General features: G+C 44.6%; 1 protein-coding gene across 2 annotated transcripts in view; it reads left to right on the top strand.

Annotated features, from left to right (window-relative positions):
- Positions 1 to 25,302, top strand: part of LOC140429686 (uncharacterized) — a 31,885-nt gene extending 6,583 nt beyond the window's left edge. Inside the window, exons 3-7 of one of the 2 annotated variants that reach the window (XM_072516989.1) lie at positions 1,988 to 2,157; positions 17,192 to 17,318; positions 18,043 to 18,151; positions 19,361 to 19,503; positions 24,173 to 24,324. In XM_072516989.1, coding sequence (XP_072373090.1) covers positions 1,988 to 2,157; positions 17,192 to 17,318; positions 18,043 to 18,151; positions 19,361 to 19,480 — 526 coding nt within the window. In that variant the 3' untranslated portion in view covers positions 19,481 to 19,503; positions 24,173 to 24,324. Of the gene's footprint in view, positions 1 to 1,987; positions 2,158 to 17,191; positions 17,319 to 18,042; positions 18,152 to 19,360; positions 19,504 to 24,172 lie in introns of both variants that reach the window. The other variant, XM_072516988.1, reaches the window with a different exon arrangement.
- Positions 25,303 to 25,549: the final 247 nt, after the last annotated feature.

Raw genomic sequence — 25,549 nt, 5'->3', positions numbered from 1 at the left:
CTACCACCGGACTCCCTGAGTATTTACCCATGATCATCGGGAGTGGCCCTGTTGCCAACACCCTCAACCCGACCTCCTGCATAGACTCTCCTTCATTCTAACCCACTGGGAGTGCCCCCCCCCCCCCCCTCTAACTCAGCTCCTCAACTTCTCAGCATTCGCCGCCCAGTAATAATGGCAGCCTACCCCACCCCTGCTCACACCACAAAATATTTGCTTGTGTCCAAATTTAGTTTGTACCCGAGAAAGACCCAAACACTCGAAGCAGCTCCAGTATACCACCCATCGACGCACTGAGTTCCGACACATATTGTAGCAAGTCGTCTGTACAAAGATACGTATAAAAATCCTGGAACTCTCTCCCTAAGCACTGTGGGTATTCCTACACCACATGGACTCCAGCGGTTCAAGAAGGTGGCTCACCACCACCATCACAAGGGCAATTAGGGATGTGCAATAAATGCTGGCCTTGCCAGTGACGCCCAAACCCTGTAAAAGAATAAAAGCTGCAGTAAACTTCAGCTAAATACCAAAAAGGCTATAACCAACACCATTAGCCCCGGCCACTATTTTGTGATGAATTGGACTGATTGGAACCTCGGTGTCCTGCTGTACCTACAGCTAAGCTTCTAATCCATGCCCTCTTCATCAAAAGGATTGTTTATTTCCATCTCTGTGCATCGCCCATCTTGGCCCCTGCTATTGAATCCCTCATCCATGTCTCTGCCATCTTCTGACATTACCTTTGGACAATTAGCTAATGAGAAAAGAATTGCAACCTCAACAGGGAAAGAGTGTGGGGGTGCAACTCGCTGAGTTCTTCCAGAGAGCTGCCATGGATGTATCGGATGAATGAGTTCCTCCCGTGCTGTAACTATTTTTCCAATTGTATTCTAATGTTTTCTGGAACAGCTTCTGATTCTTCACCCGATGTAAACTTCTGTTCATCCAAATATCTGCTGCTCCATATTCTATTCCGCACCAAGTTCCATCCAACCATCGAGCTACATATTTCTTGTCAAGGTTGCTCTATAAATGCAAGCTTAAATCCTACCTTAAAAGATAAATCCTTGGGTTAAAAAGTGATTTTAGAATTGTAAACCGATAAAACTTCAGTAACTAATCTGGATTGGTGGCTTTCAATATTGTTAGTCTTTTTATTTGACTAAAACAAAATAAATATGTGGCGATGTGGGAAAATAATTGGTTTACAATCTCTTTTATGGCAGGGGTGGTGGCGGCAGATGAATAGGTAAGTAAATTGGGGTCTTTTTAAAGGCCCTTAAATTATAGAAGGATGTAAAATTTTTTGCAACCTTCTGGTAACCTGCTCCATGGCTTGTCCAAGAACCACTAACCGTAAACCTGGGTCAAGACGGGGGAAGAGTTTGTCTGCACTGATGTGCTTTCTGGTACTTAAAAAAAGTTATTCGTTCATGCAATTTGGTCGTAGCTGACGAGGCCAGCATTTGTTGTCCATCTCAAATTGCCCTTTCTGAGAGCAGGTGACTCAACTGGGTCTGGAGCCACTTGTCAGCCAGACTAAGTAAAGATAACAGATTTTCTTCCCTAAAGGCTATTAGTGAATCAGATGCATTTTAATGATAATTGATAGTTTTATGGTTGCCATTACTGAAACTAGCTTTCAATTCCAGACTTTTTAATGAATTGAATTTAAATTCTACCAGTTGCCATAGTGCAATTTGAATCTGTGTTCCCGGAGCACCAGCATGGGCCTCTGGATTGCTAGTCCAGTGACATTCCAGTACATCACCATCTCCCCATATGAGCAGAGAAAACTTGGTTCCAGTCAGTGTTGTACCTTAATGGTGATTTTGAGACCAAACCTGCCATGAGCAGTTGATTTTGCACGATCAAGCTGAAGTTTCCTGGCTGCCTTGAGAATCCTGGGCAACTGTGATTTTTTTTCTTGGAAGATGTACTGGAGGTTAAGAAAGTGGCTAATTTGATGTGACTGTTTCTCTAGTTGCCAGCTAAGCCAGCACCAGAAAACCCATCACAGCAAAAAGTTATATCAGTGCGACCAGTGTGGAAAACAACTCAAATCCATGGAGAAGCTGCGTGACCATGTGGCGTACCATGGAGATGCCAGGCCCCATCAGTGCAGTCTGTGTGACAAGGCATACAAGGTGAAAAGTAAGTACGAGTAGCTGGCAGCTCAATTATTTTCAGGCAAACGTGTTGTGTGATCATCCCCTGGTGGTCTTACAATTATATTTCACAGCTCAGTACATCACTGTGGTGAAAATCCACCTAAATACCTTGGGAGATGAAATTCAGTGTTATAGATAGATTGCATTTATTTTCGACTGACTTCAGTGGTAAAGAAGACTGAACAGGGTATACAATAGATGTCTCCTTATTGTGTCACTACATCTTCCCTCTCCACTGTTCCACACGAGCTCTGGTTTGAGATTTGAAGACCGTCAGCGCCTCAGGACCACATGGCTCTCAAGGGAATTCTCAATGTTGTTTCATTGTTTGAGATACCTCCCTACAGTCATAGTTGACAGAATTCATTTGGCCACATCCCCACTTCTGTATGAAGGCCTTGTAGCGGCTGACGCCTGATCTGCTACCAATTGTTTTATGCCACCGCTGAAGTTGAATTTCACACCCTCCCCTTTTTGCAGATGACTTTTGCAGTAACAGTGCTGTAAACGCTTTTGTGTGCAATTCAAGACTTAAAGGTCTCCACACCAGCCTGTGCAGTGGGACCGATATACTTGTACTTAAAATCCAACAGATTTACAAAGTAATATTTATAGTAAAATTGTGGCAGGTGGATTTCCATACAGACAAAGTATGAGGTCATCTACTTTGGACCTAGAAAGGATGGAAGAGGTGACTTTCTTTATGGTGTAAAGCTGGACACAGTGGGGGTTTGAAGCGACTTGGGCATTCATGTACACTGATCATTAAAATGTCATGGACAGATACAGAAAATAATAAGAAAGGCAAAAGGAATGGTGGCCTTGTGGGACTCACACACAGGGAGATGGGGGTAGCGGTTCTGTTGCAGGTATACAAAGGTCTAGTTAGACCACATCTGGAGTACTGTGAGTAAACCTGGGCACCACACCTTGGAGGAAGTGAAGTGTAGATTTACCAAAGTGATACCAGGAGTCCAAAAAGCTAAATTATGAGGAGAGATTACACAAACCTGGTTGTATTCCCTAAATGTAGAAAATCAAGGTGTGATTTGATTGATGTTTATAAATTCTTAAGGGGAGCTGATGGAGAATTTAGAGATAAACTAATTCCACTGGTTGGGGAGTTTAGGACTAGCGACACAGCCTAAAAATTGGAGCCAGACCATTCAGAAGTGAAGTTAGAAAACATTTCTACATACAATGGGTAGTAGAAGTTTTGAAAACTCTTCCGTAGTTGATGCTTGGTCAGTTGTTAATTTTGAATATGGGATTGATAGATTTGTACCAAAACGGTGGTTAAGGGCGGCACAGTGGTTAGCACTGCTGTCTCACGGTGCCGAGGACCTGGGTTCGATCCCGGATCCGGGTCACTCTCCGTTTGGAGTTTGCAGATTCTCCCCATGTCTGCGTGGGTCTCACTCCCCCAAACCAAAGATGTGCAGGGTAGGTGGATTGGCCACACTAAATTGCCCCTTAATTGGAAACAAAAGGGTGGTTAAGATTGACCTGAGCCACAAGTAGTGATCAGGAGAGCAATTCGACTGTACAGCTCTCCCTTAGTACTGCAATGAAATGTCAGCCTTGATTATGTGGCCAAGATCCTGGATCTTGGAATGATGGGTATTGCAACTGACCTACAGCTGACAGCTAAATGGGAATCTGTCGCCTTGATATGCAACTCTATAGAATGAATATTTAGAACGTTTCAACCCCTACAGCATAAAAAAATCCAGTGCCAGCTGTCTCTGGCCTTTTGTTTTATCCTAGGTCAGACTTTTACACTTCCATGAATTTGAAGATGTCAGAAATCTGATGTACTTTCTCTTGGCGTTTCATGAAACTAGTTTCCAATGTTTGCTGTAATTCCATGTTATAAAATGGGCAAGGAAAAGTTTTGCGTCCACAGTGCAATAATTTTTGAATTGGGTTATGTTGCTAAAAAATCTTCACAAACATGGGCGTCATATAAAGACTACATATTGCTCCTTACATTGTATTCATGTTCTGAGTTGTGTGGTTTATGATAAATCGTATTTTACCACAATTTTCATTCTTCTTCAGCCTGCAACTTGCATAAACATTCATCAAATTAGTACCTATGAGAAAAAATAGTACAAAATATCCAGTGACGTATTGATAAGGCCCTGACTTTGGATTCAATTCCAGCTGATTTTAGGAGGCAACCTAAAATATCTTTTGGACCCTAAATTGGATCATTCCAAACCTAAATCTCTTGTCCTATCCGGGATGGACTGGGCTTTGTCTCCCATTATGGCACAGATGAGGGGGATAAGATCCCTGGCACCTTTTGCACCTGAATGACAGGGATTTTTCCTTTTTTTTTCACATGTCCATCATGTGTATTCCTGCATTGATTTAAACAAAATCTTGGATAGGGTTCTCTTTCCTTTGGCAGTGGTGGCTGAATACTCAACAATTGTTATTTCTGACCACGCCCCACATTTTGTTCATCTATTACTGGAGCCCAGCCTCCCCTAATGCCCACCCTGGAGATTAGATACTACTCTGCTGGCAGATAAAACATTTTGTAAGAGTTTGTCTACCTCCATAGATGATTATGGTAAATTAAACAAAACAAATTCAATCTTTCCTTCCACGCTTTGGGAGGCTCTTAAGGCTCTTGGAGGGGGGGGGACTTATTTCTTATAGAGCGTACATGCGGAGGACGGCAAAGTTGGAGCAGTCTGGCAAGGCTATCAATTATCAGCCAATATACATCGCCTTTTAAACGTAATTTTTTTCCCTTTCCCCTGCACCCAAGCTGGTGGATTCCATCTTAGGGGTGGATCACCAATACTCGCTCGATCCTAACCCGCAGCTATTGGCAAGCAGGAAAGAAATTAGACCCAGCTCGAGCTACTGTCCACTAACAACGCTGTACATCAGTTACAAAGCTTCAGGGGTACTTTTAATGAGTGTGGGGAGAAGGCCAATTGGCTTCTGGCTCACCAACTCAAACGATAAGCGACGTCCTGTGAAATCCCTCAGATACTCAATCTGGGCGCCAATCTCGTTTCCACCCCTCTCCACAGCCTCTTACTGTGGCTTTTAGATCCTATTACTGAACCTGCATAAATCAGAGCTCCTTGCAGATAAATCGATCACGTCTGACTTTCTGGATGGTCTGTTGAGGTTAGCAAGAGTTGTGAGTTGGACTCCCTGTTATGCCCTGGCAAGATTTTAAAATATATTGGGCTGAGGCCCGAGACCAGGGCACTATGTAGGGAGGGTGCTCCACGTCGGATGGCTCCCACCTAGGAGGAAGAAAGAAGGCTGAAGCCTGGTCCCAGGGGAGCTCTGGGTGAATGCAGAGGAGAAAGAAAGAAGGTTTCAGGAAGTTTGGTAAAAGTTGTTTTTTTCTCTCCCCTTTTTTTAAAAAAAAAAAGAATAAGTCAGATTGATGAAGGACGGGAGGGTGAAGGGGGAGAGAGGAGAAAAGAAAGAAGATTAAAAAAACAATAAGCCGCTGAAGGATGCGAAGAGCAGCGTCGAAGAAAGGAGGAAACGCGGGTTCGCCGCTGAAGGAGAAGACGAGCAAAAGTGTTGACAGGATGGCGGAAGCCGAGCTGCAAGGTGGGGCTGCACTAACGGTGGAGAAGATGACTGAGGTGATGGCGTTGGAGCTGGAAAAACAGTTTGCAAAGCACATGGATGCCTTGAGGAAGGAGACGGCGGTCCTGTTGAAGTCGTTGGTGGAGGAGGCAATCGCACCGGTGAGGGTGGCGGTGGCAAAGGCATCGGCCGAGGTGAGAGAGCAGGGCGAGAAAATGAAGGAAGTGGAGGAGGCCATGTCATGACACAGCGACCAGGTCACCTCGATGGGGGACGAGCTGCGGAGGGTGGTGGAGGTTAACAGAGGACTCCGAGCAAAGCTGGAAGACTTGGAAAACCGCTCAAGGCGGCACAATTTGAGAATTGTGGGCTTGCCCGAAGAGACAGAGGGCCTAAGGCCAACGCAATACTTCGCTAAGAAGTTGGTGGAGCTGATAGGGGAGGGTGAGAGCCCCACCCTGTACGAGCTAGACCGAGTTCATCGTTCATTAAGGTCGAAGCCCAAAGTGAACGAGCCCCAAGGGTAGTAATTATCTGCTTCCCTAAGTTTTGCATGAAGGAGAAGGTATTAAGCTGGGCGAAGCAGAAGCGTGAGGTGCTGTGGGATGGTACTGTGGTTCGGATCTACCAGGACTTGACGGTGGAGTTGGCAAAATGAAGAGCGGTGTTTGGGCGAGTGAAGGCCGCTTTGTACAAGAAGGGGGTGCGATTTGGTGTGGTGTACCCGGCGAAGTTGAGAGTAACCTAGAACGCCAAAGACTTTTATTTTGAGGCGGCTGAGGCGTTCGTGAGGGCAGAAAGCTTGGGACAGACGTGAAGAGCAGAACTGGAAGAGAGACTGGACTGTGTTTGAGCAGCTGGAAAATGTATAAATGTTACAACTTTCTTTTTACTGATTTGTATTGCAATTTACTTCTCTTTGCATTGTTACAGAATTCAAGTTAATGGTGTTCTGTGTTGCGACGGTTAAATGTTATGTTAGTGAATTGTAGGTGTTGGATTGTTGGGTGTGTTTTGGTGTTTCTTTCTCTGGGACTGGGTGGAAGGGGGCGAGATGTCTTGGCGGGGGGAGCCACCCGCGCTAGCTAACTAAAGTCAGCTAGTGAACGGGGGTGAGGTGAGAGGAGGGCTGCGGACATCGGAGCCTGGATAGCAGGCTTCAATGGGCCTACGAGGTGAGCGAGAGGGGGGGGGGGGGGATGGATGGATGTTGGGGGATGTTTTTGTAGGGGAGGTTCTTGGGAGGGGGGGCTAGGGGTTCGATGTTAACAATGGACAGGGGCGGGTCAGGCTTATGGTGCAGGGCCCGGTGGTATGGTGATGGTGGATAAGAAAGGTGGGGGGGGGTTGAGAGACCAGTAAGGATAGTCACGTGGAAAGTGAGAGGGCTAGGAGGTCCGGTCAAGGGTGCTTGTGTTGATCTCCAAATTTCTTTCTCTGTCAGTCTGGCCTCAATAAAAGTTGAGACGGATTCGCACGTAAACAGAAGTTATTTATTTAGCTTGCAAGCTTAATCATCTTACAGAAATGTAAGAGACATCCAGCCTCTTTCATTCCAGAAAACGACTGAACTAACAGACAAAGGGATCTCTGCAAAATCAGTTCAAATGGTATCAAGTTTCACATACTCGACGGACATAGGTCAGCCTATGTCCCTCCTGACCTGTTCGATCTATTCTGATTGGCTCACTTCCAATCCCTTTCTCTGGCCCCTATCAATGAAGCATCACCCTCATAGACACACCTCTTCCTGCTTTTTCCATGCGGTCTCAAATTCCTTTGTCCCTAACTGCAAAAATCAAAGTGGCTTATTTCTACATTACATTAACTAGTAACTCTAAAGTAACTATTTTATATCACATTCGTCAGTCCCTCCTTTTATCATTCCATGATAACCGAACTATCCAATCTATAGCTACGGTTCCTCATCTAAAAAGATTCGTCGCTGCATTTCCAATTCCTGTCTTAGCCCCCCTTCATCTGCTTCACCCTCATGGATTTTAACAGTTAAATTTTTTTCTCGGTGATTGGAGCGGTGATCTGATCCAGTGCACCCAGCATTCTACCCATCACACATTTAAGGATGGCCAGGCCCACAAAGATGCAGCCGATAGCTACCACTAGATACATGGCCATATTTATCAACCAGTCCTTCCATCCTCCAAATCCCCAGTTACCCCAAGAGTCAGGATCCTGCATCCCGTCCAAGTGATCCCGTATGCGATCCATAAATTTAGTAATGTTAGCAGTCAAGTCCTGAATCCCCATAATACACTTGCCCTGTACTATGGCGCATACCCCACCCTCACGGGCCAGAAGATAGTCAAGAGCATACCGGTTGCGTAAGGACCTCCCAGTAGCCCAGTTTATCCAATTTTGAAATGCCCATTCGGGCCGCCCAGCAATGCAGAAAGCCCTATTCCCAACAGTGATATGAGAGACATTCGCCCAGCCACAAAGGAGCTGGAGGCCAGCGTTCAATGGAACGCAAGTGGTGCTATAACAAACGCATTGGCCAGACGCCTGGGTGATATGGCACCTCCTGTCCGTACAGGTGGGAAACAGACATGTTATATTTGTGTCCACCTCTACCAGCAAACAGCCATATCCTTCACTGCTGAAGCAATTCTCGTACGACCGGGAATCCCTATTGGGAGTGAAGTGGCTAGGTATGTACGCCCTCCACCGTCGCAGCCTATCGTACTGTGAATGGGAATTATCCCGAGGGAGGGGAAGGCAAATAGCCGGTGGTGCTGAATCCGGATCGTAAGGAAGAGTGACTTGCTCGGGCAATGGCTCGGAACGCTGACAATGAACCACCGTTTGGGGAGTGCCCCAAAGCGGTGAAACAGAAAATAACCTAGACACCGCTGCGGGGTTTGGGTAGCAGACAACCCGTCCCTGGCCATACAGACGGTGGTAAATCTGGTAGAAGAGATTCATACTACCCGGGTTTTCCTCAGTTTGGCCTTTAATTAACTTAAGTGCATCTCCCGGTCACCTACGTTCTAGCTGTACTTCCCTTCTCACACGCCCCGTCCTCTCTCTAGTCCCTTTCTCTTTCTCATGGTCTCTTCCTACACTCTTCTGACAGCCTGATGTTACCTTTATTGTACCACTTTTAACACATCCAAAATCAAATTTACATGTATTCCAAAAACAAGGCAATGTCCATATAATGTTCCCTTCCCATCGCCGGGGCCGGTGCAGCTGCTTCATGACTCCCGCATTCTCCTTAACTTTGATGACCTTCCATGAGTCGATACCATGTCCTCGTATATGGGGGCAGTGAAGAACATCACCTGTGCATAGGTGATGTATCCTTGTAGATTGGTTGGGGCTACACAGATGCATAATATTCCCCTTTTCCATGTCCATCGCCAATAACACGCCAAGCGAAGTGAGGCCAAATATCAGACAGACGATGCGTAGCCACTCCATCATGCTCCACACCTGTAAAATAGCACTGGAGAAGGGAGGCAGGTTAGTATCCGACCTTTTACAGTAGTGGAGATGGGCTCAATTTACAGTGATGTAGGTGGACCCAAGCACTTCGCCCCTCCACTTTAACTGCTGTGGGGGTGGTAAGGAGAACTTGGAAGGGCCCGTCCCATCGCGGCTCCGACCCCTTCCTAGTCCAATTTTTGACCATTACATAACTACCGGGCTGGACTGAAAGTGAGCTAGGTACTGGGCAATGGCTCGTGAGCCGCGCGGACTTGGCCATGGAGTTCCTTGAGCACTTGCGTAAGGGCTAGAACATAGGTGGTCATTTCCTCAGTCATCTGATGAAACTGAACCCGTCTGGGAACCTGCAGGCTCCAGGGAGTTCTAAGAGGCCTGCCATAGAGAATCTCGGCGGGAGAGAGCCGGGCCGGTCCCGCAGGTGTAACCCGCAGCTGGAAGAGGGCAACGGGGAGCAACTTAAGCCATGTCAGTCCCGTGTCTGCTCTTAATTTAGCCAATTTAGTTTTGAGGGTCTGATTGTGTCTTTCAACCACCCCGGCTGCCTGTGGTCTGTAAGCACAGTGTAACTGCTGGCGTATGCCCAACTGGGAGCAAAACTCCTTGTTAATTTGTCCAATAAAATGAGGCCCATTATCAGAACTTAACTGAGCTGGTATACCGTACCGGGGAATGATTTCCCTCATCAAGACTTTAACCACAGTAGCAGCTTTACTATAGATAGTCGGATACGCCTCAACCCATCTGCTGAACACATCCACAATGACCAAAACATATTTATAACATTGACACCTTTCCAACTCAATGTAATCCATTTGGAGCGTCTCAAAGGGACCACTGGGCAACGGGGTTTGCCCCTTCCCACAAGGGATACCTTTTCCGGTGTTATATTGCTGACAAATCAAACACCGATTACTGATACTTTGGGCCAACCCCTGCATTTTAGGGTGCCACCAAGTGTCCAGCAACAAATCACTAGTCCCCCGAGCCCCACAATGAGTTGCAAAGTGTACACATTCGATGACCCATAAAGCCAGTACATCAGACATACAAGTCTGATGTGCAGGCGTGGTCCATAAAGAGGAAACAGAATCATATGTACAACCTAACCGTTTCCACATTTGTTTATCACTCTCAGGAGCGTCCTCCTGTAACCTTATGACGTCTTGGATGGTTGGCATTGGCTTGTCAGAAGCAGACACATTCATAGTAGATCGTTTAGTCTGACTTAACATTTTAGGCACCATCACTTGCTGAATTTGTGCGGCTGTGCGCGCTGCACGATCTGCTCGTTCATTACCAACGTCAACTGGGGTTGTACCATTCGTGTGGGCAGCACATTTAATAACGGAAATCTGCGCTGGCAGAAGGAGGGCCTGCAGTAGGTCATTAACTAAACCCCGGTGGGATATTTGACCACACATAATCATGTCAGGTTGTTCTGACGAAATGTCACTCAAATCGCCCCTTATTGTGGTAGTTTCCTGAATCAAGGCTAAACAGTCGTGGCCAGGTGCGTCTTCATGGACAGGGGGACCACTAAGAAAACAGGCTGGATTGATAGTGGTACAGTATTTAAATGTCAGACGTGGATTGTTCAAAAGGTATATCTCATACCTATTCTGACGAGCTGCGGTAAGATGCTGACCATTCGCCCCATATCCCTGGCATGGTACTGGTCATGGACCTGACGTGTAATATGAGGGCTTACCGAAGCTGACTGTGGCCATAAATGTGGTGATATTGTAACAAAATCGGCTGTACCTTCTTTTCCCGTGACTGTGGCTGTAACCTTGACTGGCCATTCGGTCTCAAGTAATGGCCAGTATTTGTCCTCCAACTCCCTGTTTCGTCCAGTTCTGTCATAGGCCAGGGTAACGTGATGCAGTGATAGTGGCTGTTCAATGTCTAACGTCCACCACTGGGGGGTGATAGAAATATAGCACTGTTGTCTCATCCTCCTCTTCGCTGATCCACCCACCCAAAGTCACTATATTGGAGCTCCTGCTGGTAAACTACCATTTCTGCCGCTTGTTGGGATCGCAGATCATCCTTTTTCATTACATACTCAGTCTTAACCTTTGTAACTGAGCCTCCTTCTTGGCCTACACCCTCCTTCCAGTAAAATCTGACTGCCCTTGCCATCTGGGAAGGGTCGTTCTCTGTCCAATTCATGTTATTACATTTCACAGCAGTAACCACAGAAGGTGGTAGGCAATGCATTAACATAGCACAGTATTGAGGGGAATTCTGACCATTTTGATACAGCAAATCGCCTGACTGCCCCCGGTAGATTTCATTAAAACGCCCCAGACATTCCTATGGCTCATCAATCTTCCTAGGTTTTAGGTCTAAGATAACAGAAAGATTTATGGGCCTTTGAAATGTGCTATTCAACGCATTCAAGATCTGTGTCCTTCTTTTCTCTATTTGCTCTCTTTTTTTTTTAAAACTTAAAAATGTTTGAAAATTCAAATTGAATTACTGCAACTTGCAAGCTTAGCTCTGATCTCAACTCAGAACTAAATTTACAATTTGCTTAACACAAACTTGTATAACATTTACAACTTAATTATTTCTTTATCTTAACAATTTTTTCTTTTAACAAGTTTTTTTTTCTGTTACATACACATAAGTATTAGCAAAATCAACTATCATAAGTATTAGCAAAATCAATTATCATCTTCAGATTGACACTTTTTAAAATGGTGTCCATGATCTTCTTTAAGTTTCTATTAATCTCCAGATAAAATGAGATAAACCTTATTTCAAGTAAGTAAAATTTAAGATTCTGGCAATTTCAATCAATTGCTTTCGAAAATAATAACTTTTATCAAAGAGGTGGAGAAACCCACTGGTTTCCTTTAATTAATTCAAAACGTAACTTTGCTGGTGTTCACTGACTCAAAGGAAAGGTATCCGATTACACTGCAGACTGTTATCTCAAGGCCTGAGTGAGAAGCACTGTCTGTTTTCAACTCCGCCTGCTGCTGTTAACCCTTTGAGAGACTTCTGCTTCAACCTCACAATCTCAACTAGACCTCGGAACTTTACAGTCCAAGGAGACAATTTTAGCTTAATCAACTATATATTTAAAACACTCACACATAGAGTTGAACCATCTTCAGATTTAAAAACAGTTATACTGGACTGAACCCCCATCTATTGAAGTCCCATCAGCCCCTGAACCCATATAATAGACTGAACCTTTATTATTTAAAGTCCCATCAGCCTCTGAACCCTAATAATAGACTGAACCTTTATTATTTAAGTCACATCAGCCTCTGAACCCCGATAATAGACTGAACCTTTATTATTTAAAGTCACATCAGCCTCTGAACCCCGATAATAGACTGAACCTTTATTATTTAAAGTCCCATCAGCCCAAAACCCTAACCCAAGCCGAAACAACAATATGAAATCCCATCAATTAAAGTGCTAATCCCCAGACTGACCTGTGATTTCGTCGAGGCGGTCTTTCTGTGCCAACCGCGAGTGACCAGACTAATCAGACGATAAGAAGAGGGGAACAATCAATGCTGGTCGTTTTCCATTTCTACATTGAGGGCCCTTTGTTCCCGTCCTCCTGTTCATAATCAGTCTAATTCTGATTTCGCAGTTGGAACAGGATCGCCCAGAGAAATCCCGGTTTTCGGCACCCAATGTTGATCTCCAAATTTCTTTCTCTGTCAGTCTGGCCTCAATAAAAGTTGAGACGGATTCGCACGTAAACAGAAGTTATTTATTTAGCTTGCAAGCTTAATCATCTTACAGAAATGTAAGAGACATCCAGCCTCTTTCATTCCAGAAAACGACTGAACTAACAGACAAAGGGATCTCTGCAAAATCAGTTCAAATGGTATCAAGTTTCACATACTCGACGGACATAGGTCAGCCTATGTCCCTCCTGACCTGTTCGATCTATTCTGATTGGCTCACTTCCAATCCCTTTCTCTGGCCCCTATCAATGAAGCATCACCCTCATAGACACACCTCTTCCTGCTTTTTCCATGCGGTCTCAAATTCCTTTGTCCCTAACTGCAAAAATCAAAGTGGCTTATTTCTATATTACATTAACTAGTAACTCTAAAGTAACTATTTTATATCACATTCGTCACTTGCGCATCTTAAAAGTTTGAAAGCCGATGTAGCAATGCTGCAGGAGACTCACTTGAAGGTGAAGGACCAGGTGAGACTTAAAAAGGGCTGGGTTAGCCAAGTGTTTCACTCCGGATTTGATGGAAGGGCTCGAGGGGTAGCGGTGTTGGTCAGCAAAAGGGTACGCTTCCAGATGGAGAAGGTGGTGGCAGATCAGGGGGGTAGATATGTGATTGTGACAGGGGCACTGGAGGGGAGATTACTGGCGCTGTTAAGTGTATACGGTCCCAATTAGGACGATGTGGGATTCGCGAGGGAGGTGTTTGGGGCCATTCCCAACTTGGACACGCATGAGCTGATTGTGGGGGGGGGGACTGGAACTTGGTGCAGGAGCCAAGGTTGGACAGATCACGGCCGCGCTCGCTTGTCCCATCAGGGAGGCGAAGGCGCTGGCTGGGCTAATGGTGGAAATGGGAGATGTGGACCCTTGGTGGTTCCTGCACCCAAGGGAACGGGAGTACTCGTTTTTCTCAGCGGTTCATAAGGTATACTCGCGGATCAACTTTTTGTGGTGGGAAAGGCTTTGCTGGCTGGAGTCAAGGGGTCGGAATACTCAGCAATTGAAGTGTCAGATCACGCTCGACATTGGATGGATATGGTGCTGGAGAAGGGGGTAGCGCAGAGACTGGGGTGGAAACTGGATGAGGGGCTTTTGGGGAACCAAGTGTTCTGTGAGAAAATTGAAAAGGTAATTAATGAATATGTAGGTTTCAATTGTACGGGTGAGGTGTCGAAGGCAGTCGTCTGGGAGGCTCTAAAGGCGGTGGTGAGGGGTGAGGTAATTTCGTTTAAGGCCAGGGTGGACAAAGAGGAGAGGTTGGAGCAGCAGAGGGTAATAGATGAGGTGTTGGAGGTAGATAGGAGGTATGCAGACGATGGGGACCCAGCGAAGCTGGAAAGAGGAAGGAACTACAGGCGAGCTTCGACCGACTGTCCACCAGGAAGGCGGTGCGCCAACTGAGACGAGCAAGGGGTGCAGTTTATGAACACGGAGATAAGGCAGGTCAGCTCCGGAGGGAGGCAGCGGCAAGGGAAATTCTTCAGGTCATTCATTGCCTCTGGCCCTCACTCAAGCCTCTTTTTCTTTGCTCCTTAAGAGGGTCAAGGACCCCACCAAATATGGTTCATATCGACCCATCTCACTTTTAAACTTAAACTTTTAAGCTGCTCCTAAGGTTCTGGCGCTCCGGCTGGAGCCTTGCATCCCAAGTATAATTTCGGAGGAGCGAACGGGCACCGTGAAAGGCTATCAATTATCGGCCAATGTACATCGTCTTTTAAACGTAATTTTTTTCCCTTTCCCCTGCACCCAAGCCTGAAGTGATAGTATCACTTGGCGCTGAAAAAGCACTTGAAAGGAAGGAATGGAAATATTTGAAATTATTGGGAGATTTCGATTCGGCCTTAAATTTGCCTTTTGGATCCGCATGCTATATAATGTCCCTACAGCCAGCGTTCACACAAATACTGTACACTCAGATTACTTCCCCTTAAATAGGGCACTAGACAGAGCTGCCCTCTTTCCCCATTTCTGTTCACCATGGCAATACAGCCTCTATCTATAGTGTTGAGGGCCTCTAATCAGTGATGGGGTGGAGCATCGGGTATTGCTTTGTGCAGATGACCTACTTCTGTATATTACAGACCAAACTTACTCTATAGATGGCATAATGAAAACACTTAATACCTTTGGCTCCTTCTCTGGCTACAGATTAAATCTAGGAAAGTGAATGTTTTCCGGTTAATCCCGCTGGAAGGCGAGCCCACTTAGGCACGTTACCTTTCTGCTTCTCTAATACAAGTTTTCACTACTTCGGGGTCAGGGTGGCCCACAATTGGGTCTCACTTCATAAGTTAAATTATTCAAGCTTGATCAATAATGTTAAAGCGGATCTATAGATCCTCTGTGGCAGGAGCCAAAAAATTAAAATGAATGTACTCCTTAGGTTTCTACTTTTCTTTCAACGTCTTCCCATTTTTCTGCTCAAACCCTTTTTTATTAAGGTTAACAAATTGATATCTGCTTTTATTTGGGCGGTTAAGAATTCCAGGATCAGCAGCGTTCTACTCCAAAGGGACAGACAGGGGTCTTGCCCCCCCCCCCCCAAATGTTGTTTTACTGGGCTGCTGACATCCAAAGAATTATGTTGTGGATCAGTGACCCCAATTCTATTTGGAGCCAAATGGAGGCTCACTGTGCACTTCGTTAGCCCCTATTTGTATCAATCACCTTTTCTTGCCTTCTGGATTGTACCCATCATTTAAATCTTGGAAAGCAAAGAGACTTGAGCATTTTGGGGGCCTATTTATAGAAGGGAGGTTTTCCGAGAGCTGGCTGACAAATTTCAGCTACCCATCTCGAACCTTTTTTGTTATTTTCAAGTCCGTGACTTTTCTCGTAAGGTTTTCCTTCCTTTCCTTGTGGCTCCACCTTTCTCTTTGGTGACGAGGATTTTACCCTTGTCTCAGCCTGGCGAGGGGTCTATTTTGGACCTATATGGCTATAGTCTCTCGTCAGATCCCGCCCCACTAAACTGGGTGAAGGTGAGATGGGAGAGTGAGCTGGGCCCTAATACTAGTGAGGCTTGGAGGGAGGACCTTTACAGGGTCAACTCCACGTCCTCATGTGCCCGGTTGAGCCTAATTCAGTTCACGGTGCTACATAAGACGCACTTGGCCAAGGCAGGAATGTGTTTTATTTTCCAAACGTGGAGGACCGAGATGTGATCGCTGTTCGCTTGCCCCAGCTAACCATACGCATATGTTTTGGTCCTGCCCCAAACTCGCCAGCTTCTGGGCTTCCTTTTTTAGCACCATGTTGGAGATAGTCCGGGTTGATTTAAATGATGGCCATTGGTAGCCATGTTTGGGGATTTGGATTCACCAGTGTTTCACTCTGGGGTAGGGGCAGACATTGTCGCTTTTGCCTCACTGATAGCCTGGAGGTGAATATTGCTTAGTTGGAGGTCTCGTATTCTGCCCAAAGCTTCTGCCTAGTTGGGTGACATCATGTCATCCCTCCATTTAGAGAAAATTAAGTTCACCATTAGGTCAGTGGGGAAGCTCTACCTGAGATGGCAACCATTTATTTCCTTTTTTAAGGATCTAGACATTGTCCGCTGTTAGGGGTTTATTTATAGTGTTTAAATTTAATATGTGTTTTTGCTTTATATTTGCTTTAAATTTTTGTTTTTACACTATTGTGTTTTTGTCGGTTGATTGTTATATAAAACTTGAATAAACATACTTTAAAAAAATCTTTGGATTCAGTTCTCTGTTGACTCAGGTAATTGGGTTCATTGTTGTTGGGCCAGGGAGCGGAGAAAGTAAGCAATGTTCTTCTGATCGCTCCTTGTGACTCTGTTAAATTGCCCACCGAAATTATCTAGCACGCCACTTAGCTGTATCAAAAATTAATTAGGGGTTGGAAGTAAATTCTGGCCTTGCCACTAGCATCTACATTCCCACAATAATGAATTAAAAAGGAAATTCTCCTATGCGGATGTTTGTGAAGACAGGGTAAGCCTCTGTTGTGATGTGCTTTCCCCAGCTTGAATAACGTGCCAGTGTTGGCTGTTTGAAGTCACTCAGAATAACTAGCCACTTGTGTGAGCTAATGGAGTGCTGCTGGCATCCTTGAAACAATACCCCTGCAAGGTTTGGCGACTGTGAGATGTTTGGTGCTGTGCACAGAGTATGCAAGAGAGGGCAGCAATTGATTTTGAAGTTCCTGTGATTGTGTATTTACATTACACTGATTGCACTGAAATCTAAATGGTCACCACTACACTTCATTAACAGGAGTTTAAAATATCTTTCAGATGACTTAACCCAGCACATCCGTGTGAAGCATATGGAAGCATCAAAGGGCAAACCACCCCTGGTGCAGCTGTGTGAATTCTGCGGTCAAGCTGTGAAACACTACAAGAGCCACAAGATTTTCTGCAGGTAAAGAGTGGAAGAAGTGGAGTTCTGGGAGGGTGGGCAGCGAAATCCAAGAAAGTTAAAGAAAACTTACATTTTTAGAGGACCATTCACAACCCCTGAATGTCTCAAAGCCCACTGCAGCAAGTGAAGTATTTAGAAATAGTCACTGTTGTAGGAACATGGCAACCACAAGTACAACAAGATCTCTCAAACTGCATTGATAGATGGCCAGATAATCTGTTCTAATAATATTGGGTGAGAAATCCCCTGCTTTTCTTCAAAATAATGGCAGGGAATCGTTTATGTCCGACTGAGGGGGCAGACAGGGCTGCGGTCTTAATCAAACACCTCTGACAGTGCAACATTCCTTTGGTCCTATGGTGACGGAATCAAGAACAAGGTGACACAACTAAGGAGTGAAATCAAGAAGCATTGTTTACAGCAAGGCTATTGGAATTCTGGAACTCATTTCCCTCAAAACGCTGTGGATATTCAATACTGAGAGATTATTTGTTAGGTAGGATACTCGAGGAGTATGAACAAAAGATGGTTAAGTGGAGTTGGAATACTTAGTGATCAGCCATAATCTAATAGGATGAGCAAACAGGTTCAACCGGCTGAATGGCAATACATCTGTTCCTAATGCTTTAAAGGGGTTATTTTAGATCCATGAACTCTTTATGCTGAAGAAATTTGGATTATTTAATTATTGCTAACATTTCTTTCCTTCCCCTTTGATCCACAGTGGCATTAAGAAGTTCCAGTGCAAGTTTTGTCTGCAGGCATTTTATCGCTTGTCTGAGTTGAAGAGGCACACGTGGACCCACACAGGGGAGCTGCCTTATCAGTGCCGAGTAAGGACTGTTTGAAACCATATAACTCTATAACGGTGATGGTTTATTGGAGGTGGGGATTATGTAACGGTGATGGTTTATTGTAGATGAGGTTTGTATAAAGGTGATGGTTTGTGTAAAGGTGATGGTTTATTGTAGGTGGGCTTTGTATAAAGGTGATGATTTATTGTAGGTGCGGTTTGTGTAAAGGTGATGGTTTATTGTAGGTGGGGTTTGCGTCAAGGTGATGGTTTATTGTAGGTGGGGTTTGTGTAAAGGTGATGGTTTATTGTAGATGAGGTTTGTATAAAGGTGATGGTTTGTGTAAAGGTGATGGTTTATTGTAGGTGGGTTTGTGTAAAGGTGATGGTTGTAGGTGGGTTTGTGTAAAGGGTAGGTGGATTTGTGCAAAAGTGACGTTTATTGCAGTTTGTGTAAAGGTGATAGTTTATGTAAAGGTGATGGTTTGTGTAAAGGTGATGGTTTATTGTAGGTGGGTTTGTGTAACAGTGATGGTATGTATAAAGGTGATGGTTTGTGCAAAGGTGGGGTTTGTGTAAAGGTGATGGTTTATTGTAGGTGGGTTTGTGTAAAGGTGATGGTTTATTGTAGCTGGGGTTTGTGTAAAGGGTAGGTGGATTTGTGCAAAAGTGACGTTTATTGCAGGTGGGGTTTGTGTAAAGGTGATGGTTTGTGTAAAGGTGATGGTTTGTGTAAAGGTGATGGTTTATTGTAGGTGGGTTTGTGTAACAGTGATGGTTTGTGTAAAGGTGATGGTTTGTGTAAAGGTGGTGGTTTGTGTAAAGGTGGTGGTTTGTGTAAAGGTGATGGTTTCTGTAAAGGTGATGGTTTATTGTAAGTGGGTTTGTGTAAAAGTGATGGTTTATTGTAGGTGGGGTTTGTGTAAAAGTGATGGTTTATTGTAGGTGGGGTTTGTGTAAAGGTGATGGTTTATTGTAGGTGGGGTTTGTGTAAAGGTGATGGTTTATTGTAAGTGGGTTTGTGTAAAAGTGATGGTTTATTGTAGGTGGGGTTTGTGTAAAGGTGATGGTTTATTGTAGGTGGGGTTTGTGTAAAAGTGATGGTTTATTGTAGCTGGGGTTTGTGTAAAGGTGATGGTTTATTGTAGGTGAGGTTTGTGTAAAGGTGGTGGTTTATTGTAGGTGGGGTTTATGTAAAGGTGATAGTTGTGTGCATAACAAGTGCCATCATTAGACTCTCCCTCTTCAGGTAGAACACAGCTGGATCCAGATTAAATTCATTCGACCGCTGTTTGGACCCTTTCTCAGACCACTCCTTATTACTGAAGTATGGCTTTTTTCCATAACTGTTGGCCAATGTCCTGACTGAAGTTATCAATTGGAGCTGAATTGGTGAGATTTTTGTTTTCTAGGTCCATGCCGAATTTAAGCTGGTTTGAAATTGTACAAATCACATTTTAGTTAGACTTGAGGAAATTTTTGGTCTGAGCTGAGCTTGAACACTGCTTCCCAGATGTCATCCCCAGGTCCCCCCAAAAAATCATTGAACACATCGGGGAGCAGCCGTGAGTCTGAGCTCTGCTGGTCTGTAATGTTCAGCAGTTGCTGAATCAAACCATCAAATGTTTAGAGGAACCATGTCGATGGGAATTCTAAAATGTAACCTGCATTTCTTCAGTTATTTTCCTCTTCTTGCATCTAGTGTTTATATTTGGTAGCAAAAGATCTGGGTTCCTTAAAAGCCGTACTGTAGGTTTACAAAATTTTGAGGGATGTTGATTATATGTTGCTGACATTTCTACAAACTGTTCACAGATTTGCAAATATCACAACAGTGTTGAGGCTCAACTGCAACACCAGGCAAGGCTGCTCTGTAATGTTCAGCAGAGATTGCGCAAAAAATTAAAATAAAGCTAATTAAAATACGACTGTGGTAAAGGAAAATTGGAAAAGACTTGAACTGTCCCCAGCTAACCATTGAATGGTTGTTGGGTCTTCATTTTTACGAGAGAGTTTGATGTGGGGTGAATTCTTTTTATTGCTGAACAGTCTAAACTCTGGTTTCCATGGGTTGTGATGACATCGGATTTAATTGGACCCATTTCTACTTCATCTGCTGACTATGGCTGTCCTGATAGCCTTATCTGTTCTTTGTATATTTAGTATACTTCAGAAGCTCTCTGAGATATAAACGTTTTGTGCCTTTGCACACCTGCTTTTGGGATAGCTGACCATTATATTGTAGGATATGCTAGTGACCCTGGCTCTCATTATTGTAACAAATATTGTCCAAATTAGAATAAAATTAATCCTATACACCTACCAGCAAGAGAGGAGAGTCCTGAGCTACAAATAGTGAAAGTAATTTAATATAGTTGTTATCATGGTGAGAATTAAAATAAACACATCCGGACAGGGAATGCGCTGAGGTTTCACAATCTTTTTAAAAAAAAATATTTCTTTATTCTCCTTTTTTGCATTTTCTCCCAAATTTACACCCACCAACAATAAACAATAATCAGGAATAACAAATAATCAGTAACAAATATGTCAATCCCCATATCGATAACAACGGTCGCATCCTCCCACCAAACCCAAAACATTCGCCCACATGTTCACATAAACAACCGACAAAAAGGAATCAGGAATCACCCATGGCCACCATTAACACCCATCGCCTCCCTTCCCCCCCCCCAACCCTCCCACCCACCCCGCCCAACTAATGTTCGAAGTTATCCAGTTCTTGAAAGTGCATAATGAATAACGCCCATGAATTGTGGAACCCCTCCATCCTTCCGCCTCAGTTCAAACTTTACCTTCTCAAGAGTCAAGAATTCCAACAGATCCCCCCGCCACGCCAGGGCACAGGGTGGAGAGGCTGCTCTCCATCCCAGCAGGATCTGCCTTCGGGCGATCAATGAGGCGAAGGCTACAACATCTGCCTCCGCACCCGTTTCCAACCCTGGCTGGTCCGACACCCCGAATATGGCCTCCCGGGGCCCGAGTCCAGTTTCACGTGCACCACTTTAGAAATTATCCTAAAAACCTCCTTCCAGTAATCCTCTAGCTTTGGACAGGACCAAAACATATGAACTTGGTTAGCGCCCCACCCCCCGCAACGATCACACACATCTTCTACTCCTTCAAAGAATCGGCTCATCCTCGCCCTCGTGAGGTGTGCTCTGTATACCACCTTCAGCTGTAGCAGCCCCAACCTCGCGCACAAAGTGGAGGCATTCACTCTCCGGAGCACCTCACACCAGAACCCCTCCTCCATATCCTCTCCCAACTCTTCCTCCCACTTTGCTTTGATCCCTTCCAGCGGTGCCTTCCCCTCCTCCTAAATAGCTCTGTAGACCGCTGACACTACCCCTTTCTCCAGTCCCCCTGTCAGCACCTCCTCCAGCAATGTGGAGGCCGGCTCCTCCGGGAAGCTCTGTATAGATTTCACGATCTTAATGGACAACTACAGTGAATTGTGGTGATACTTTAATATATCAGTGAAATGTCTGCATATGTTGGTTTGGAATGTAAACAGACTTGTTTGTAAATGAGTAAACTCACCCAATGCATTAAACAAAGTTAATCTTTGCCTTTCCTCAGTGGGAATACTGAGTCACAAGGTTCAAGCCTCACTTGTGACTTGAACACATCATCTGAGATGCAATGTAAATGCGGGAGTGTTGCAATGAATATGATATTAAACCACAGACCCGTTTGCGTGTTCTGATGGATGTAAAAGATCCCATGGTACTTGTCAAAGAGGAAAAGGGGGTTCTGTGTGTCCTAACCAATATTTATCGTTCAACCAACACCATCAAAATATTGCCTGGTCATTCACTCCACTGCTATCTGTGGGAATGTGATGTGCGCAAATAGGCTGTGTTTACCTACATAATGGTGAATACACATCAAAAGTACCTCACTGGTTAGAAAACAGAGTAAATATTCCAGGGCTTTTCTCTCTTTCCCTTTTAAGGACTAAATCATGTCTCTCACTGCTTTGGAGCTTTTATTTTCTTCATTTATGTGATGTGAGCGTCACTGGCTCGGCCAGCATTTATTGGCCATCCAGAATTCCACTTGAGAAGCTGCTGATGAGTCACCTTCTTGAACCACTGTAATCCGGGTGCTGTAGGTACATCCACAATTATTTTAAGGAGGGAGTTCCAGGATTTGATCTAGCGATAATGAAAGAATTCCAGGCAAGTGGAGAGTATTCCATCATGCTCCCAACTTGTGCCTTGCAGATGCTAGCAGGCTTTGGGAAGTCAGGATGAGTTACTCTGCAGAATTCCCAGCCTCTGACCTGCTATTGTTGCCACAGTATTTGGGGCTGGTCCAGTTCAATTTCTAGTCTGCGCTAACTCCTCACAGTGTTGCTGGTGGGAGATTCAGTGATGGTAATGCTACTGAAGTCAGAGGAAGATGGTTAGATTCTCCCTGATGGTCATTGCCTTGCACTTCTGTGGTACAAACGCTACTTACTACTTACCATCCTGAATGTTGTTCAGGTCTTGCTGCTGCATGTGGGCATGGACTGTTTCAATATCTGAGGAGTGACGAATGGTGCTGAATATTATGCAATCATCAGTGAATAGGGCGGCATGGTGACTTAGTGGTTAGCACTGCTGCCTCATGGAGCCGAGGACCCAGGTTCGATCCTGGCCCTGGGTCACTGTCTGTGTGGAGTTTGGACATTCTCCCCGTGTCTCCGTGGGTCTCACCCCACAACCCAAAGTTGTGCAGGGTAGCTGGATTTGGCCATGATAAATTGCCCCTTTTTAAAAAAAATAATAAATCTGAACATCCCCACTTCTGACCTTTTCATGGAAAGAAGGTCGATGGTGAAGTAGCTGAAGATGGTTGGGCCTAGAACACTACCCTGAGGAACTCCTGCAGTGATGTCCTGGAACTGAGATGATTGACCTCCAAGAATCACAATCATCTTCCTTTTGTGCCAGGTATGACTCCAATCAGCAGAGGGTTTCCTCCCTGATTCTGCAAATGGTAACTGGGACTCAATCACCTGTAGGTTGACAGGAAAAGGCCAGCTTCCAAGAAACTAGAGCTGATTAAAAATGGAAAATTTTAGCTGGCTCTTTGAGGGGGTAGAAGATGTGTGTGAACGTTGCGGGGGGAGCCTCGCAAACCACGTTCATATGTTTTGGTCCTGTCCAAAGCTGGAGGATTACTGGAGGCGTTTATGGTAATCTCTAAAGTGGTGCACGTGAAACTGGACCCGGGCCCTCGGGAGGCCATATTCGGAGTGTCGGACCAGCCGGGGTTGGAACCGGGAGCGGAAGCAGATGTTGTAGCCTTCGCCTCGTTGATCGCCCGAAGGCGGATCCTGTTGGGATGGAGATCAACCTCTCCACCCTGTGTCCTGGCGTGGCGGGGGGGGGGGGACCTGCTGCAATTCTTAACGCTTGAAAAGGTCAAATTTGAACTGAGGGAAAGGATGGAGGGGTTCTACAATTCATGGGCGTTATTCATTGTGCACTTTCGAGAATTGGATCACATCGAACATTAGGGGCTGGGAGGGGGACTGTAAGTGTTAATGGTGATTATGGGTGATTCCTGATTCCTTTTTGTCATTTGTTTATGTTAACATGCGAGCTAATGTTTGGGGTTTGGTGGGAGGATGGGATCATTGTTATTGATATGGAGATTGACATTACATTCGTTACTGATTATTGTTGATTGTTGGGTGTACATTTGGGAGAAAATGTGAAAAAGAATAAAAAATATTTTTTTTAAATGGAAAATTTTAAATTTGTTCCAAAATCTAATTGTAGAAAAGGAAATGTTCTGAGTTACGAATTCTGTATATTTGCAGTATGTGTCTATTTCCTGTAATAACCTGTGGTCACTGACCCACATTGGCTCCCAGTAAAGAAACGTCTTGACCTTAAAATTCTCACTTTTTTCACATTCTTCCTTGTTTCTCCCTATCTCCATAATCTTTCTGTACTCCATGCCGTATTCCTGCACTCCCTGCTGTGTTGCACTTTCCTACAGTAATCCTGTATTCACCTGCAGTATTCTGGTTTTGCACTAGGTATGTGGAAAACGCTGCCGTCATCCCAGTAATCTGAAGAAGCACATTAGAACAGTTCATAAAGAGGAGATCCGAGTGCAGATCGACAAGGAGCATGCCTCACCGAAGCTTCTGAAGGACTTTCTACCTCGAGAGATGGAAAATGATTGCTTGGTCATGGTGAACAGCAGCTTCCTGGACATTACTCAATCTGATATTCGGTTGGGTGGATCAGTGCCCTCTACGATACCCTCTTTCACAACTGGCATAGCAATTCCAGATGCAGTGCCAAGCATGTCACATGTGCTCTGCACTGCTCCAGTTGATTGTAATGCTGTCATCCCACCTATGTACCCAACTGTCTCCGTTGCTTTAGAAAGGCACCACGATAAGATGATGAGTCCACTTCCGTCCTTCAAGTCCCTTCTTACTAGCCCCCATGTGGATATGCTGCAGAATCCTTTTCACCAGACAACAACCTTAGGGCAGAAGCTCCAGTGACTTTAGAAATTGACTTATAAACTGGGGAAACACTGCACAAGATGGAATTATCCACCAGGTTTGCATTTATTAACATATTTTCCTTCGTGCAAACTGTGGCCTGCAAATTGACAGAACACTTTAGAAGATAGTTGTGGTCTTATTTTCAAATTGACCTGCTACATTATATTTTTCTGTATTCCATGTTTGTTATTGACGATAGCTTACAAAGGCATTACTCCCCCCACCACATGGGTCTAATAGATCTGTTAAAATAAGTGTGAATTTGTTGAGTTGCTGTTAAAGCAGTGCTTAATCCTAAAAGGAGACAAGAGAAGTAGATTTACTGATCAACCTTGCCTCCTGACTCCCTCCGCCCGTACCAAGGTAAGGAGTGTTGGTATTGTTACTACAATTCAATAGAACATGGGACTCTCCAGTGTAAGATTTGACAAACAACATGGGAAACGTATATCACTGTATTCCCCAAAACACATGCTGAGTGAAGCACGTAGATTATGAATTTCTCTGGAAACTCCATGTTTTTGGAAGAACTCTGGTTGTTTTGTTTGTTTTCCTTTTCTGTGATCGACCACTCTCACTGGCACCAACAGTATTCATTGTGTGAGCCAAGAACACTAAGACTAAATAAAAACTCACTGCTCTCCCAATTTGGATTTTAATGTCTCGATTGCAGACGTTCCTCTGTTGTGTGTTAGTGCTGATCATTGACCCTAGCTCCCCATTGCCCTAAACAAAGTGACTGTTAATATGCCGTGGCTGTTTGCTGCTTGTACTTCGGGGGACAAGGTACAGTATGCAGCACATCGGTCCACTTGTAGATCAAGAATTTTTCTGATGAAGACATTTTTATAAAGTCATATAGGAAATATCACAGACATGAAATTATTTTTAACA

The sequence above is a fragment of the Scyliorhinus torazame genome, chromosome 9 (genome assembly GCF_047496885.1).
Source record: "Scyliorhinus torazame isolate Kashiwa2021f chromosome 9, sScyTor2.1, whole genome shotgun sequence".
In the NCBI taxonomy this organism is placed as follows: Eukaryota; Metazoa; Chordata; class Chondrichthyes; order Carcharhiniformes; family Scyliorhinidae; genus Scyliorhinus; species Scyliorhinus torazame.
Note: the sequence above shows the minus strand (reverse complement) of the source record. Positions and strands in the feature narration are given on the sequence as shown.